This window comes from Hibiscus syriacus, unplaced genomic scaffold, assembly GCF_006381635.1.
Source record: "Hibiscus syriacus cultivar Baekdansim isolate YM2019G1 unplaced genomic scaffold, ASM638163v2 tig00110387_pilon, whole genome shotgun sequence".
NCBI classification, from domain to species: domain Eukaryota; kingdom Viridiplantae; phylum Streptophyta; class Magnoliopsida; order Malvales; family Malvaceae; genus Hibiscus; species Hibiscus syriacus.
Window position 1 is genome coordinate 2,802,094 of NW_024062717.1, and position 19,763 is coordinate 2,821,856.

Below are 19,763 nucleotides of genomic sequence, written 5' to 3' on the forward strand. Positions count from 1 at the left end.
GGAACGGATATCGCCGGAGAGAGTGATTGATGGGGATGGAATGAGTTGTGATTTAGGGATTTAGGTTATGAGTTGATGCTACTGCGTAGTTATATACCAAAAGAATTTGTGTTGCGAAAATAAAACCTGATGCAAAATTAAAATTCTTGTTGTGAATTCAAAAATCGAGTTACGAATTTGAAATTCAGTGTTGCGAATTTGTAAATCGCATTGCGAATTTTTAAATCACGTTGCGAATTTGGAAATCGCATTGCGAATTTGGAAATCGCGTTGTGAATTTGACTTATGTGTTGCGATTTACAGATTCACGTTGCGATTTACAGATTCACTTTGCGAATTTGGAAACTGAGTTGCGAAATTGGAGTCCGCGTTGCGAATTTGTTGGTCATTTTCGCAAATCCAAAAAAAGTTGGTTAAAATCGTATATTATAAGGCATTTTTGGTCACTAAAGTTATTTTCTCAAGAAGAAATTGTATATGCCACTCGAGCATATAACTCACACGCAATATCTCTCGTTTTTGAGAAATTTTGAGAATACGCGTCAGTACGTTTGGGTATCTGTGATATTGGCGTTATTATACCGTGAGATGTGTAAGGCATAAATAATCATCAAGAATATTAATACTGCGGAAATCGGTGGATGTCTGATGTTGCACAATCTTGGGCTTGGCACAGACTTCCATTTTTAACACCGATTAGTCGAACGTCGATTGACTTTCCCCTTGCCAGTAGGTAATATTTCCTTTCAGCATTTTAATTTAAATTCTTAATTAGAATTTATTTATTGTGATTAAAAAGAAGTAACATATATTATTTTATTTACAAATGGAGACATAAAATAGAAAAGATGAGACTAATATATAATAATATCAAAGAGTTTCGGTTAAAGATCAACATTTATAGCAAAAGGAATGTATATTTTAGAATATGTAATATAATATAATAATTATACTATTTAATTTAATTTAATTTAACTTCATTTATTTATTTATATTTATTTCTTTATTTATAATTTTATAATTTTGCGTAATGAAATAATTTCATAAATGTTAATTTTACAGTTTGTTTGGATGTCGTACCTGGAGTAAGAAGTTTTAGCATGTGTGCCGCCACAAGTTTTGTTGGGTTATGAAACATGGGCTGCTGTTACACGATTGATTCATTTTTTGTTGAGATATTGTTTGCGAATCGAGTGTTTTGGCAATTCAAGTGCCACCAACTTATTCCACCCATTCCATGAGATCATTACCCCTTGCACAAATTAGATGGACCGGGTAAGCACAACATGAATTGTGTTGCGAAGCACTTAAACTACATTAATGATTGGAACAACAAAGCTTCATCCGTGCCACCTATTGCTTCAATGGAAGATGATAAATTTAATTTTGAAACTTCAGCTTACCTTCAGTATTATTTCGAGCATGGAAAGTCGTACCAGACGACGTTGGGAGAAAGGCAACAGTTTAAAAAATATAAGAGAAAAATTGGTAGAGCTGAGAAATTTATACAGAGTGAAAGTGGAAGCTCATCTCAACAACATGAAGCGGAAACAGCAGAACCGTTTGATGATTCTTCTATTCCAGCATACATACCGGAGTTGATGCCTCCTCATGCACCCAACTACTCTCCCATGTTTGAATCGACGTATGACTTTGATCAAATGACATCTATGATGTCAAATACAATTATTTGTCAATCTACGTTTCTAGGAGGGATGTAAGAGCAAACTGGTGGAATAGGAGAGCATAGTGGTGGGCATATATTTACAAGACCAACTGATATGCCCCCATTGAATGAGAAGGATTAGTATCATACTCCTAAGCAACCACAACGGCCACAACAAATTAAACGTTTACCCCGACATTATCTTTCGACAACACCCCGACATCGACAACAATTATAAACTCAATTGTTATTTGTTTAAAAAGTAATAATATGAAAAATGTTATATTATTATATGTTAAAATTAAATATTTAAATTATACTAGTATTTTATTTTGTAAACATGAGTAAATATTTTTTTTTTGAAAATTTTTACCTTAACTTAAATATTAATATTATTTTTATTATATTTTAAATGTTATATTATATAAAAGTGACCAAATTGATTAAATTTGAAGATTTATAAATACCAATAAAATATAAATATATATATTTCAATTTACAATATACTTTATTATTATTATAAATAAATTTAATAATTATTATAAAAAATAGAAATTCAAAGATTTAATAATTTAAGATAAAAATATTAAAAAATAAAGTTAAATATTTTGCATAAATTATTATAAAATCAAGTTAATTAAGTTAATTATTATAAAATCAAATATATACATTAAATTATTATGCATAAATTATTATAAAATCAAGTTAATTATTATAAAAAATTTAAATATATACATACATAGAAATACATATATGATTACTACTGATGAGGCCTATATGTTGGTAGATTAGAACATTTCTTTTTTGAATGACCTTCACCCCTACATAATCTGCATCTCTTTGGTTGACCTCTTTCTCTAGCATGAAAATCCATACTGATATGAATACGACTGGACTCAGGTTGACCCTTTGGACTTCTACGAAGCATTAGATTTGGTAGTCATTCGTCATGATCCTTTTTGGGCCAATATGATTTATTTGGGATATGTTTAAATGCATAACTGTAGACATTTAATATCATATGTAGGTGAAAGCACTCATCAACATAATTGTATGCGCTTACATCAACATGCATACATCAGCGAATGCATGAGTACATGGATATCTTCATGCCTGAAAGCGACCACAATCACACCATTTGAGTCATAAATCAACTCTAAATATTTGGCCTTCTCCTCTTTCATTGCGGCGTATGCATGACACAACAACAATATGACCAACTCAGTCGAAATTATGAACAAGCATTGAGGTTTCCAATCGCTCGTTTGCTTTCATTGCTTCCACCATTGTAGGAGCCCAAATTTCACCTCTATTTATGAGATACTCAATCTTCTTGCCTTTATCGGACCAAACCTTAGCCAACCTAAAGTATGTCTCCTTCACCACACTCGCTATTGGGAGATGACATGTACCTTTTAGTACTGAATTAATGGCCTCAGCAAGGTTTTTGATCATATGTTCGTATCGTCGACCCTCGTTATATGCTTGCGGCCGTTTTTCTCGCGGTATTTTTGAAGCCCACTTCCATACACACTGATCATAATAAAATACCTTCAAATTCTCCAATCTCTTGTCAAAATTTGGTCGCCGTAGTTCGTATCATGTTTCATAATATATAAATTGTGTTAAAGCTCAATTAAAAAAATTACATAACTTAATACACAAATGTTGAAAATAAAACTTACTCATGCTTATTATCTCGCTACAAATGTGGGTGTTATGAAACTGATTGATACTATTATTACCAATATGGCGGATACAAAATGTGGGATATGCATGTGGAGGTATCCAACGAACTTCCTGGTCGTTCAATTACCGCCAAAATGTCTGTTCCTTGATCAGATATCAAGCAAATCCCATATTATCGAACGACATATTTACGTAGATTGGTCAAAAAGAAATCATATGCTTCTGTTTTCTTTCTTTCAACAATGGCGAATGCAATTGGGAAGATATTTCATTCACCATCTTGTGCAACTGCCATCAACAATACATGTTTATATTGATCATACAACCACGTACCATCTACTTGAATCATACATTTACAAAATGGAAATCCTTTTATGCATGACTTGAATGCCCAAAATAATCTATGAAATATCCTCTTCCCTAGAACAAGTTGATCGTCTTCGTCATATGCAGGCATAGTTTGAGACTTTATTATGGTTCCCGGGATGAATCGCTTCATTGCTTCATTGCTTGTAACAAATATGGTAGCTCATTGTACGATGTATCCCAATCTCCATATGTCAGCTTCATTGCCTTCATTTCACATTCCAAACCTTGCCATATTTTACTTGGTATCCAAATTGGCTTCGAATAGATACAGCTAACACTAAACAAGGGATTCTTGGATCCTTCTCAACCAACACCTTCACGTAATCACATATTACATCAGAGTCCAATAGTCGGTAGTCTTGTTCGATTGAGTTCCACAAACAAGTGTGAGGACCATTGTACCTTGTGATTAGGGGTGGGAATAGGCCAGGCCAGGCTAGGCTTTAAAAGGCCTGAGCCTGGCCTACGATGAATTTTTTAGGCCTAAGCTTGGCCTGTAGCCTATCACATGCTTTTATTTTTGGCTCGGCCTAGTCTTTTTAAAAGCCTGGCCTGGCCTGATAGCCTATTTAAAAGCCTTCTTATGTTTTTTTTTCCAGGTGGAGTGGGTGTGTTGGAGCAGCTCCTTGGAAAAGTTGAGGCGTGGGCATGAATAGTGGTTGCTTTTAGTATGGGGTATGACCCTAATTAATTAAAAATGGTACTCATAATCATGGCACATGCTTTTGGTTGCCCACCCCGGGACCTGATATCCATTTGGTACAACAATATGCGCGTAAACACATTTAAAAATAAAGGGAAAACACGTTGAGAAATGAGAATGCTTTTGGTTAAACCCGTGCAACTATTAATTTAATAGGATTGTCTTTCAACATTGTCTTTCAGCTTTCATAACTATTAAAGCATTGTCTATATATATATATATATATATATATATTAAAGGATTGTCTATTAATTTAAACATGTTGATAGATAAATGGAAAACAATATGCTTTTGTACTCCAATAATTAAAGCATTGTCTTTCAGCTTTCACAACTATTAAGGGAAAAAATAATATATATATATATCTATATAGGCCAACCTATCAGGCTTATAAGACTTTATAATAAGCCTAAGCCTGGCCTATTTAAGTTAATAGGCTTTTAAAAATACCCGAGCCTGACCTTTTTATTAAATAGGCCAGGCCAGGCCAGACTTTATATAGGCCAGGCCGTAGGCCTTTGTAGGTCGGCCTGGCCTATTCCCACCCCTACTTGTGATGACCCAAGCATCGTGCCTTTGAATTTTGGATACTCTGATCTTCCACTTGCACTCTTTGGCCATATTTAACACACTTAGCATATATGGTTTTTTGGGCGGACTCTACAATATGGACATCAACATGACCTTTAATGTAATACTCTTTAATCATCAGCGTAGCTTCATCTTTTCCTCTAAATTGCATCCCAACCAAAAATTCACCAGAATTTTTGAATGATTCAGCCATGTGGTATGGATGTATAAATGGCATGTCTGGGAATTCTGGTGCCCTCATCGCATCATAATCGATCTTGTACATGTGATGAGTAGGTTAATACGGTGTTGGAACTTCATTAGCGGCCAGGTTAGGTGCACCACCATAGCCAATTTATCATCGTCGGCTAAAACTGGTTTCTCGGTTTCTTCATATTCGCTGGAATCATCATGGATTTCTCCCTATCGATTTTTAGCATCAACATCAACAGTCAATTCTGAGTTATATATGTTTCTCTCCTCATACTCTACTACTGCGGATGTTCCACTGACTTCATTTCCACTTTCCAATAGCGCCATAAAATTGTTTATCGATCTGTATGTCGGGTTCTCAAACTCACTTTCGAAAGCCATTGGAGATGAATTTCCAGCCACATTTCTTGATGACCCATGAACATTAGATATGTTATGCACATAAACAAATAACTCAATAACTGAAATATTTGTTGACTCATGTAATCCAATCATGGTTCCAATATCACCATCTTCTTCAACTGGTACTACAACATATTTAACTGGATTAGGACATACCATGAACTTGTACTTCAAACCATCAACGGTAGCTCGAATTTTATTTTCTTTCCTCTGATTCTTTTCTACAAATATGATGTCCCTTTTGAACATCATATTTATAGGTCTTTCAAACTGGAAAACAACTCCGACCTCATTTTCCATAATATGTCCATTATAATAGACAATCGTGAAAAAAAGTTGTTGCTCGTTTTCTCTACAACATCAAAAAATTTTTATTTAAAATAAAACATAATATATATAACAACAATCATAACATTAACAAATATTTATAAAAATAATAACAAAATACCTCAAATAAAATTTCTTCAAACTTAGTTCACTTTCGTTCTTCCAAAAAAACAAACTATTAGACTAATTTCAGACAAAATAACATAAATTTAAACCAATTTACCATATAAAACATACTCAAATTAGAATAACGAAAGAAAAAACACACCAAATTTTTTGAAATGCTCCCTCTGTTAATCTTCTTTACAATTGCTTCTGCTTCCTGTATCAATTTTCTGAATTGCAATTGATTCTGCTCCCTGTATCAATTTTCTGAATTGCAATTGCCTCGATTTCATTCTTACATATATATAGTAGAAAGAATTTTTTTTAATGTTCAACTTGTTCTTACGGGGTATAGGTTAGGATATGATAGGAGTATGGATTACACTTTTATCATTTGAATGCCAACTACCTACTGCACCTACGTCACTGGCATGCTATGCGACTTTGTCGGCTACGCTATGGGACCCGGAAGACTCATGCGGGAGATGCACTTACATAGGAATCAACCCCCTCCCCCTTCCCTCTCCCCTCGTACTTTGCTACTACTGCCATGCATGCAGAGGCTTCACGGGCATATGACGCCAATTACCATGCAGGGGGCCATGAGCGTTCAGCGAGGGGGAAGACGTATGACAATGGGTGCATACAGAGGGGGGAAGAGGTAATAAAAGCCATGCATCTTCGAGGGGTTCTCTCCACCAATTAGGGTGCATGCAGGGGATGGGGAAGACGCATGGAAAGTCATGCGTCTTCGAGGGGTTTACGTTGGGTATTCATCGTCCGTGCATGACCCATGCAACGTGAGGAAAACGCGGGGAATGTTACAGTTGCCACGAGCGTTGCATGCGAGGGGGAAGACGCATGGCAATCCATGTATCTTCGAGGGGCTCTGTCGATGGGTTGGCTGGTCGTATGGAGGGGGATGCGTCTTCATGGGGAACGGTAAGACGCTTGGACTCCAATGCGTTTTCAAGGGGGTTTCGGGTAAGTCGCTTGGACTCCAATGCATCTTCGGGGTTCACTATAGTATTCGTCCTATTTCACGAAATAATCTCTCAGGTGCATTATTCGAGCAATTATTTTTTTCCATTGCATTATTTGAAAAATCCAGTCAAAAAGTTGACAAAGATCTACAATAGATTTTATAGAAATAAAAAGTTCAAATAATAATATTTTAAACATATTTAAAATTATATTAGGATATCATTCATATCACTGTAAGTAATTTGATATCGTTTAAGTAAGATTTCGAGTTTGAATATTTGTGTATGCAGAAAATCTCTACTGGGAGACCTATTCACTAAAGCCTGGAAAATTATTTATTCTATGTAACTCAAGTTCAAGTAATTTTATTTATAAGTCTGCGTGAGATTAATCAAATTAATCATTAGACAGCAGATATTAATTTATAATCAGATTTTTTTTAAAAAAAAATAGCCTTTAACGAATTAAAAAAGGACCGAAATTCCAATTTTATAACGATTTTCAATACTGCAAATCAGTAGTCTAAATTAATGGCACATTGATGTATGAAAAATACAGTCAAACATTGTTATTGACAGTTTTATAAGATGATAATCACAAAACTCTTCTGCTAGTCTTCGATGTAATTGAGAATGTGGATACGACCCATGCCAATTTTTTCTCAACAACTTATGGACGCATATTGTTAAAAAAATATGACATATACATAATTTCTAATAAAGAAACTGAGATTAAAGCAGAGACGACCGCTTGGGCTGATCTTAGCAACTTCCACATATATTTCACCGCTACTATGTACAGCATATTGCATCACATTATCATATAAAGTATAAAAAAATGATCAATGTCAACTTGTGATATGCACTTGTACTTCTTTTATATATATTTTTTAATATGAATGATCATTGTATTTATTGTTTCTCTATAACGGATTGATATTGAATTACTAGGGTACAAATTGCTTCCATACCGATTTGAGGAGATGCTAGAAGAATTGAAGGAAAAAAAATAAGGACGAGTATGACTACATTGTTCGCATCCCTAAAGATAAATGGGCTTTGATATATGATGGGATCATCGATATGTTCGTATGACTACTAATTTGGTTGAGGCGATCAGTTCATCTTTGAAGGGGAAATAACATTTACCTATAACTTCAATCGCTAAAGTAACATATTACCGATTGTCTAAGTTATTTGTGTTGCTCGAATGAGAAACGGTTTCTTGGATGGCTTATAGAGATATTATCAATACAGATGTGAAATCAGGTAATCGTTCAGGTTTCAGGTCCGGTCATCTCAGGTTAGATCAAATCAGATACAAGTTATGTTAGGTTAATTCAACGGTGAACTCGAATCAAATCAGGTCCAGGTCGACTCAGGTTAGAGTCAGTTTTAGGTTGATTTGAAATTAGATTCAGTTTGGGTTTGTATATGGTTTGGAGTAAAATACAAAAATAGAAATAATTATCAGCTAATTTCAGACAAAAATATACTTTTAAAGATTAAATTAAACAAACATGAAATTACAAGGTAAAATTCAAATAAATTAAACAGCATGGGATCAACTTCAAACAATTGTATAATGTAAAATGTAAAATTAAAATTAAATTGAACTAAATTGCATGTACTATGTAAAACATTCATGTAAAATATGTATCTATAATGTATGCATGTATGTATGATAAATATATTTTATTGTGAATGTTTTCATTATTTGTTATTTGTATTTATATCTTTGAAAATATATTGTCTTAAATTTTTAGATATAAATATTTAATATGAATAATTAAAACAGTGGATATAAATTTCATTAGATAAGTTAAATTACTCTAAATTATTTTATCAAATTTTCTTATTTTTTTAAGAATTTCCATAATTTTTTTATTTATCAATTCATCCCTATTAAATATTTTCATCGATCAAATTACTCACCAATAAGACTCATTAATTTAAATAATTCAAAATATCTTTTTGATAAATTTTAAATCTAATATTAATCTTAGAGAGGATGAGAAGAGAAGAGACTCTAAGAGAAGGAAAAATAGTCCTTCTAGTAGGTAAAACTCATAATCTAAGGATTAAGGAAATATGAGAAAATAAAAATAAACAACTTGATCTACTAGTCATATATTTTTTTAAAAATATGTTTTGATGTAAATTGATTTAAGTCAATTTAATTGAATATTAACTTTTATCTATAAATGTTGATCATATAACTTCGTAAAGGCATAACAATATATTTGAAGACAGAGATGGACACATAATTTCATGTTAAGAAGTCAAACTTGTAAAATGTTTAATATGAGAAAATTTATAAAATTTTAGAGATGAATAAAAATATATTTTCAATAAAAAATATAAAAAATTCTAAAATATATAAAAATTTAAAATTTAAAATTTTTATTCCATCATTGTTTGAATCAGAACCCAAAAGTATGTTTTTGGAGGTGACAAGTACACCATAGACCATTTTTATATTTTTGAAAATATTGTAAAGAAAACACGATTTATATATTAATTTCTAACGCAAAATATATAAAAATATCAATCATGAATCTTAAAATAAATTTCATAAAAATATAAAAGTTCCAAAACGGCAATCTCCCGTACATACACTACACGAAATACGGCATTAGTTTTGAAAATTTCCAGAGATCCAAGGTGTAAAAATAATAAATTTGGCGCCTAAGAGAACAAATCCTATTGGTCCTTTCCACTTCACGCGGATCACTATCCTCGTCAAACTCTCTTTCCACTGTATGATCAAAAAGAAAAGAAAAGAAAAGAACGTTCTTCTCCCTCCACTACAATTTTTCAAAAGTTTCAAATCTCCCACGTTTCTCAACTCCTCTATATAACAAACCCAGATCTCCGCCTCATTCATCATTGAAGTTTTCTTTCATTTTCCGGAGAAACAAACAGGAAAACATTAGATTTCGTTATCATCTTTCGGTAACCAAATGGCTCGAACGAAGCAAACCGCCAGAAAATCAACCGGAGGCAAGGCACCAAGGAAGCAGCTAGCCACGAAAGCCGCTCGGAAATCAGCCCCGGCGACAGGTGGAGTTAAGAAGCCACACAGGTTCAGGCCAGGGACCGTGGCGTTGCGTGAGATCCGGAAGTACCAAAAGAGCACTGAACTCCTGATAAGGAAGCTACCATTCCAAAGGCTGGTAAGAGAAATTGCTCAGGATTTCAAGACTGATCTGAGATTCCAAAGCAGTGCCGTGGCGGCTCTACAGGAGGCGGCTGAAGCTTACTTGGTTGGGCTTTTTGAAGATACCAACTTGTGCGCCATTCACGCTAAGAGGGTTACCATTATGCCTAAGGATATCCAGTTGGCTCGTAGGATCAGGGGCGAGAGGGCTTAGAGTTGTAAATGCTTAGTTTTAGCCCCTTTATTGGGTGTTCTGGTGTAGAGTTGTAGGTCAGACTTGGTTCAAGGGGAAATCTGTTTGTTAGGCTGTTGAAAATTTTCATATTCTTCTCTGAGTTACCTGCGTATACACATGTCAAAATGAAGATAATTGTTGTGGCTGGGCCTACCTGCTCTTATATGTGAATCCATCACTAGGTAGTGGGAATCCATCTCAGCTCGATCAACTTCCGGTGGATCTGTACGTCTAACTCTTTTTCAGATTATCACATAAGCTGGAGAGTATTCGCGCACCACTGCATTAAAGCCTATACAAAATAATAGTAATTGTTATAAAATTCTTGGATTTTTTTTTTGTCTATGGATTTAATATTTAAATTAAATTCTTATTCCTTTTGAATATTACAAGGTAAAAGAGATTTTTAATTTTAATATTAGTAGGATAATTATCTTTGAATATGTCAAATTCAAAGGTATTTGATATTTATTTAATTCTGACTATTAAAGATAGTTATATCTTTTTTGAATATTTAAATTAAAATAATATTTATTTAAGTTTAAATAGAAAATGTGATTTTATCTTGAATATTTTAAATTAAAAGATATTATTATTTGTTTAAATTAAAATATTAAAAGATATTTAATTAAAGTAAATCTTTCTTAAAATTCCCTTAAGTTAACATTAATTACAATTTTGACTAGTTCAAAAGAAGAAAAGTTTTTTATACTAGTTTTTTGATGATTGATGAAGGCAATGATAGTTTGTGATTTTTAAAATTGTGGTTAATGATTTCAAGCATCAAATAAATGGTTGAAAATTTGTGAATTCTATAACGATAGACTTCAACTGTTTTCGATTAAAAGATCAATCAAGAAAAGAATATTTTCTTTCTATTTATTTTATTTAAGAAGTTTAATCTAATTTGTTTATTTTCTCAATTGTAATTATGGTCTCAGACTGTTATAATTTTTACAATCCTAAAACAAATAAGCTCATTTTTTATCATTAATTTTTATAATGATATTTAATTATTATTTATCATTATTTTATTATCTATATTATTCTCAAACTTAATGGTTTTGTCCAACAATTTGTTGATAAAGACTTTTGAATAAACCTTTTTGCTTATTGAAGCCTTCAAGTAATTTGTATGCTTAGAGCATAAAAATATTATGGCCTCTAAACTAATTTCAACATATAGAGAAAACTTCTGACAAATTTATGTCATTTATCAATTTAAATTTTGAAAATTTGACTATTACATTTATTTAGCCTATTGATTTATGAGTAGTCATACTGACTTTATGTCTGACACCGTTAGCTAGAATTACTATAAATCTATTAGTCATGTTTGGAAAAGAGATTTTGGCCACTTCTTGCTGTTAGACTCTCATATTTCCTATCATGTTTTCATCTCTTTCATAGAGAAATATCGACCAACGATCTTTATCTCACCGATCACGACTATTCGTCTAAACTAGAAGGGACGAATCATCAACAAATGATGAGATTAACTTGTTCTTATCAATAATTGACGCAATAAACGTGGATGAACCTTACAATCAAAAGAACCAGTCAAGATCTTTCTCAAAAATAAAAACAATCATCCTTATCTCTAGTTAATCCATGAAGAGTATCACATAAACATATGGTGAGGAAAAGAAAAGAAAAAAAAGAAGACATCGCAAGTAACACCAAATGTCCCTCTCACAAAATCAATCTTTCCATGAGTGTTCCAGTGCTAGTAGAAGATAGTGCTCTGTTGGGGCCCAAAGGTACTTCGGCCTCCGTAAAAATTTTATATATTCGATAAATTTTGGTCTGAGAGTATTTTTGGTTCATGTAAAATTAAGTATTTAAAAAATAAAATATTTTATTAAATATTTAATCAAGTAGGGGTGGAACTAAAGAATGATAATCCCGTGTTCTCAAATTTTTTGGTCTAATAATAATTTATGTCATTGTAAATTTAAATATTAGACAAATTAAAGATTATCTTCTAAATTTTGAGTTTAAATACCTAATAAGTCGTTATATTTTCCTTAAAATGTTTAATATTTTAATCTCTGTCAATGTTTAATCATGGCTCGTCCCTGAACGCTAGCCACACAACCAATGCCCTATCTTGAAAAAAGCATCGTCTAGGAACATTAACATGGTTTGACGCATAAGAATTCATTTGCAAAGATTTATATATTTCATGAGCTTCATCCTATTAATATTTTGAATAACTTGATAAAACTTTTATAGTACTACTCATTGGTATGCGGTTGCACTATAATATTAACTCGTATATCTCACATGCAATCACATTTTCATCATATATTCCTAGACCTAAAAGTGTTTGAATTGATCATTCAAAAATATGATATCCTTATTTCAATACAAAAATTCGTTAAAACCTGATCCCTACAAATAGATCCAACCCCTGAATACTTGGGCCACAACTCCCATAATTTCTATGAATTTAACATTTGGTTTCCTTAATTAGCAGCTGGAAAATTATCACTTCTTTTATAAAACAAAAGGTTTATGTGATCCAATTTCAACTTATCGTTGTAAGAAAATAATGTTAATGATATTTTAGCCCATTACGTTACGTCTTATATATATATTATTTAATTTCTAAATATTTTTTATTCTTTTATTAAATTAAACCAACTGATAAAAAAATAGATTTGACAATTTATTTTAATTATTTTATTTTCTCATAATTCTATTGTTTATATCTTTGTTTTTTTTTGCAAAAACAAAAAAAAAATATAAATATTAAAAAATTGTAAAAATATAAGTATAAATTATTAATATATACAGTATATATATATATATATATATAAATCACTGTAAAAATATAAAATTATTGAAGTGATTCATACCTAACTCATCACTTGGATTCTATTCTAGAGCAATGTATTTGAAAAACTAATTAATGGGAATTAAATGGAAGAAATCGTCATCACAATTAAAATTTTGGGCCATTAATTATAAGGCTAAAGTATATAAATGGTCCATTGACCAAAGATATTATTTTATTGAGGCCCTCAACAATTAAAAGTTACAAAATAGTCCTATGATTATAGAATAATGCTTTGTTGAGTCCCTAAACTATTAAAAGTAACAAAATGATTACCCGGCTATATATAATGTTGCAAAATCGTCCTTTTCCTTTAAAAATTTAATGTTCATCAGAGTTGGACACTAACATGCTGACTAAGATATGATAATCGTTTGAAATTATGAGATCAAATTTTATCATATCACAGTCAGCAAGTTAAAGTTCATCTAAGACTACTGTTAATTGTTTAATGAAAAAGGACGGGTTTGGATCATAATTAATAGTCAAGTGACATTTTCTAACTTTTAATAGTCAAATGATTTAATAAAATAATATTTCATAATCAGAAGATCATTTATGTACTTTTCTCTAATCATATATATATATATATATATATATAATGGGATAGGATACCGTTAGACAATATAAAACTCTTTTAGTTTTACACAGATCTAGGACTGTTGGATAAGTGAAAATAGATGGCTGAGATTAACAGTAGGAAATGAGAAGATATTCACTGGAAAAAAAACAAGAGTCAATCTCAACCATCTATTTTCACTCATCTAACGATCCTAAATTTGTGTAAAACTAAACAGTTTTACATTGTATAAGTGGATCCTAACCCCCCTCTCTCTCTCTATATATATATATATATGAGAATTTTACATGTTGTGGATTGTTCGAGATAGAATCTTTGGACGGTTCTCTAATCTTCGGTTATCCTATAGTAGAGAGAGTGCAAAGATGTTTATCTTACATTTTCCTTTGGATTTTCAAAGGTTCATTAACAATCTAATTATAATTTAATTGTGAAAAACAAGGATCAAGATGGTAAGTTCAACTAATATCAGCCAACGTGATTGAACTTGAAGCTCACTTCCAATTTAACTAAAAGGAAATATTAATCGTTAATCAACAAAGAAAAAAAATATTTTTTAAAATAGTCCAGAGTGATTGTAAACTAGTATATGTTCATAATATTTCTTAGTTATTGACAACGCATACACACTCTACAAACGCATCTGCTTAAACTCAGAATTTCGAGAGAGAATAACACTCCCTTAATCACTAAATTCATTTGATGAATTCTTAACAAAAAGAAATATTAATAATCTAGAATAAACATTGAGACATCACATTTAATAAATATAATACCATATCATATCAACATTATTAATATAATTAACATGACATATTTAAATTTAATATTATAGCTTGTTTAATAATTTATATTATATTAACCAATAATATAAAATATCACATAAAGAATAACCATTATCACATTTAATTATGATTTAATCAATTAATTTAATAAAATAACATATTAAATTTATTAAATAAAATTATAATTTAAAAAAATTCAATATTATGGGTAATTTTATTTGAATAATGGAGTGAGAAAAAATGACACATATAAGGTGTAGTAGAAGTTATTTCCTATATTAGAATCTTTACTACGGTATTCGGTGGAAATCATCAGAATTACACAACAATTTCTGAAAGTTGTCAAGATTATACAACAATTTTTGTCCAAAATCATATTCTTCTGTATCGCCTCCATAAGATAGTCGTATAATCTTAAAAACTTCTATCGAGTACAGTAACAAAAATTCTAATTCAATAAATAATTTCTACTGCACTTTAGATTATCATTTATTCAAACAACTTTACCAGTATTATGAGAATCTTAACATAAATTTAGATTATAACTGTCGAGACGAAATTTGCCTGACGAAAATAAGTATAGTTGCTTTTTAAAATCTCGCCTCGAAAAAATAAGTGTTTTTCTTTTTTGAATCAGATAAAACACAATTAGAAGAGTCACTACCAATCATTAATCGTGGTGTGATTGGTCACCAAAAATAGGCAAAAATGCCATAATAAGGCAGTATGAGAAACGTGGTTCCAACATTATTTCCCTATCTAAGGTATTTTCTACAGTACACGCCAAAGACTCCAGGATATCTCGGCGTCTTCAGGCTAAAATTTTGCTCCATCAGATTACTCGGCATCTTTAGTTAAATTCTTTCTATTACTGTGCATTTTTGGTGATTTTTCCAAAAAATCACTTTTTCCTTAAATATTTACGTGTAAGACACCCTTTGAGATAATATTCCCGATCTAAAACCTTTTAATTCATATATTCTTTATTTAATTGTTTCAGGTTTTTTTGCAGATATAATACTGTCTCCCTTTCAAACTCTTAGAATGTCGCGAATTTCAGCTATTGTTTATTATGATAGAGAAATTCGAGAAGATGAAACGGCGTTGTTTTCGTATCAAATCATTATATTAAAATATCCTTAAAGAGAAACATAACTATTGAGGAGGTGATAATGAAGATTTCAAGGAATGTTCATGTTGGAAGTACTAGAAGAATGTCGTCGCTTCAGTACAGATTTCCAACATCATTGTTTCATTTATACAGATTTCCATCCAAACGAATCAGACCGCCTTCCATTTTATAACTGCAAAAAAAATAATTAAATAAAATACTAAAAAAATTAAATAATACAATAATTAAATAAAATACAAACAAAATATTAAATATAATAAAATATACCTTATAAATAAAATTTGAACGAGATTTGGTTTTTGAGATGATTTTAGAGAATTTGAGAGGATTTGGTGTGGTGAAAATAGTTGAGAGGGGGTATTTATAGGGTGGGATGGAGGGTGTGAACGGTCAATTGGGTCGGTGGGATGCAAGGTGCTTGGGCCACGTCTTCGGTATTTATTCTGCCCCAATATGGGTCACGCCTTACCCCACGTGATGCCACATCAACGTCATGCACCGCTCCTTTCTGCAAAGGGTGTTAGATCGAGAATATTATCTCAAAGGGTGTCTGACACGTAAATATTTAAGGAAAAAGTGATTTTTCAGGAAAATCGCCAAACAATGCACAATAATCAGAGGAAGAATTTAACTAAAGACGCCGAGTAATCCCATGGAACAAAATTTTAGCCTGAAGACGCCGAGATATCCTGGGGTCTTTAGGCGTGTACTGTAGAAAATACCTTAGATGGAAAAATAATGTTGGAACCACGTTATTGTGGGGGAAAATTTCCCATATTGCCTTATTCTGACATTTTTGCCACAAAAAATACTATGTTATTTTAATAAAATTTATAAAAATAATATTAAAATAACACAAAAAGGGTCTGCTTACCAGAAAATGAGTTCGGGAGTCGGTTACGTGTGGGAAAAGATTAGCACCCCCACAACGCACAAAATTAGTACCTTTGTTTATTAATTAATGTCTTTGCAGTAAAATTTATAAATCTAAATTTAATTTAATTTAATTTATAATCCCTTCAAAAAATATTAAGGATATTATTTTATACCAACAAATCATTTAAAATACATTCCTAAAAAGTTAAGGAAATATTTTATTATTCATTGTATAAAATAATATGTCCCGATTACATATAATAATTTTAATGATTAAAACATGAAAATATAAAAGACCAAAACTGTAAATAACTCATATTTGTGTTACTAAAAGTGCAAATAAACTAATAATACTATTAAAAATTAACAGTATTAAAGTTCGATGATTAAATTGTAAAATAACAAAAATAGTGGCCCTAATTCAAAATATTACAAAAGTTAGGTACTATTAGTGTAATTTAACCATAATTAATTATTCAGGACTAAAATAAAAAATTATTAAAATAATAGGGACTAAAATAGATATTTACCCTAAATATATAAACATACAGGTAGTGACTAAAAAAGAAATAAAGTAAAATTTGAAAACAAAATTAAAATACACAGAAACCTGATTTCGGTGACCAAATTGCAAAGTTTACAACATAAAGGGACCACAGACGAGGTTTGTCCATTATCAAAATTACACAAAGGCCCTTACCCAAAACGTCGTAGTTTTGATGAGGGTATAAATACCCATATAACCAGCCATTAAGGCCATCAACCCTTATTTTTTTCATTTTTCTTCTCTCTAAGGAGAGAGAGAAACTCTCACTTCTCTAGGTTGTATTACCAAGACTTGTAATTGGGCTTCCATATTTATTGTATTATTTGTAATAATAATAATATAAATAATAATAGTAATATAATATTTATATAATAATATTATTATAAATAAGTAAGCTCGGACGAAAATGATTGTCGACAATAACCACCAAAATAAAATAAAACCAAAGTCTTGGAAAAGTTTCATGTGCGGCAGCCTTAATATATGGCTAAGAAAATACGATACCGATTTTTTTTAACAAAGCCGGTAAAAAATTACCGAAAACATTATTATTTCTACCGGTTTTGTTTTTAATGGGCGCTTTACCGGTTTTGTTAATATATCCGGTAAAGCGCTACCTAAAACATTATTTTTTAATGGTTTTGTTATTATTGTGCACTTTACCGGAAATATTAAAAAACATTAATGTTTTAGGTAGAAATAATAATATTTTAGGTAATTTTTTTATTGATTTTGTTAAAAAAATAATAATAAAACCAGTAACACCTTTACTTAGCCATATATTAAAGTTGGAGCACGATATAACTTCCCAATAATCCTTTTTTCTTGTAGGCTAAAATATTAAAGTGTAGAAGTATTCCCCAATAATCCCTTTTGTAGTAGTAAATTAAAATGTTGAGAAAGGGTGGAGTGGGGGCTTCAGCAACCATAAATATATTAGAGCTTAAGGCAAGTCTAAGCTCGCAAGAAACGAATTTCAACTATGGAAAAATGCATCTTCCTTGCGCTACTCTCTCTCTTATACCAACCCACCAACTCCTTTTCGTCCTTCTACGCCTAACCCTAACCCAGTCCTTCCAATTTCTGATCCAAGCCAATTGAAGGAAACCATTGATAGAGACATCGGCCATGGCAGCGAACGTTAAGCACAAGTTTAATTGTTCCGTTGCTGGTAAAGATAACGATGTTACCATGTTAGGTGGTCTCGTTTCCAAGAAGTACGGCATTGATTTGATGCAAAACTGTGATCTTCCTCCACCAGTCAAGGTGTTTACCCGGTTGGATAAGGCGATGGAGTTGATGTCGATGAATAGCAGGGCGGTTTACAACATCATGGGACGAGAGGACGATCAAGACGACGATGGGTTTCGTGGTGGGAGCGACGGCGTTGGTGACGATGGTACGAAATTGGAAATTTTCAAGGCGTTGAGATTGTCACAAACGCGTGCGAGGGAAGCGGAAAGGAAGGCGGCGGGCTTGGCGGAGGAAAAGCATCATTTATCGAATGCATTTATGAAAGATTCGTTGCAGCTGTTTGCTTATCGGCAATGGGTGAGACTGCTTGAGATTCAAGTCTGGGTGCTGAAATCGCAAATGGTGGACAAGGAGAAGAAGCGTTGTGATAAAACAGAGGGGGAAAGTTTGGAGGAAGAGAGTGAAAATAATGGGGACAAAATGTCATGGTTAGTTGCTCTGGCGATTTGCCTTGGTTTTGGTTTTGCATTTGGTTGTACATATTTGTTTTGAATTATATATATTACAACTTTGAATCAGTTTTTGATCCAAAACCAAACATCAAAAAACAGGAAATTTGTCTTTGGATCTGTCTCCCTTTTAGGTCTGAGTAATCCCATTCTTGAAAGAGCGTCACTTTCTGCACTCAACTTCCATGATAATAGCATATTAACAGAGATGCAGAGACATGCTAAGAAATAGCAAATGGAAACCAGAGCCGGAGCCGGTGTCAGCTTAGGACTTGGACTGGCAACGGCACCAATCTGTTGATGTATCTATTGTCATTGGATACCGACACTAAATAAAGTTTAGGACAGAATTTTAGATGATGGAGGTGTGAACAGAGCTCTCAAATGGTTATAACAATCGGTCATTGCTACTAAAGAACTCTAAAACAGACCCAGCAATGCTCTCCTGCACCAGCATCACACGGTTTGTAGATCATGTCTAGTTGACCGCGACTTGCATCAAGTAATTGTGTGGTTCACTTCAATTAATTTAAATGGAGAGCCGCGAGAACTGAATCAGTTAAACAACACAATGATTGAATATACGAGATAAATTAGACGCGACTTATAAATTGTATTCTCCTCAATCGAGATATTTCAAGAATCTTTTAAGGATCATGCGACAAAATCTCGAGATCAAAATGGTGTAACATGCTCTTCAGACAAATAGCTTGCTGGGAGTCTCGCGATCAGCAAGATGAAATTAATATTGATTTGACACAAAATTAATTCTACATGAAATTAATCTGAAGAAATAATTTTAAATTAAATATATTCTTAAATTCTACATGCAATTTGCACCTAGAGCAAGATAGTACAATTGTTTTTGAGTATTTTTAA

At 31.9% G+C, this 19,763-nt stretch overlaps 2 protein-coding genes across 2 annotated transcripts; both read left to right on the forward strand.

Moving 5' to 3' along the window:
• The first annotated feature begins 9,944 nt into the window (after window positions 1-9,944).
• Window positions 9,945-10,519, forward strand: LOC120122644 (histone H3.2). The gene has a single exon (XM_039141766.1). It carries the CDS (start codon window positions 9,991-9,993, stop codon window positions 10,399-10,401), a length of 411 nt encoding a protein of 136 aa, XP_038997697.1. The 5' UTR covers window positions 9,945-9,990; the 3' UTR covers window positions 10,402-10,519.
• Window positions 10,520-18,137: 7,618 nt separating this feature from the next.
• LOC120122590 lies at window positions 18,138-19,131 on the forward strand. The gene is made up of 2 exons (XM_039141719.1): window positions 18,138-18,863; window positions 18,987-19,131. Exons 1-2 carry the CDS (start codon window positions 18,310-18,312, stop codon window positions 19,114-19,116), a joined length of 684 nt encoding a protein of 227 aa, XP_038997650.1. The 5' UTR covers window positions 18,138-18,309; the 3' UTR covers window positions 19,117-19,131.
• Window positions 19,132-19,763: the final 632 nt, after the last annotated feature.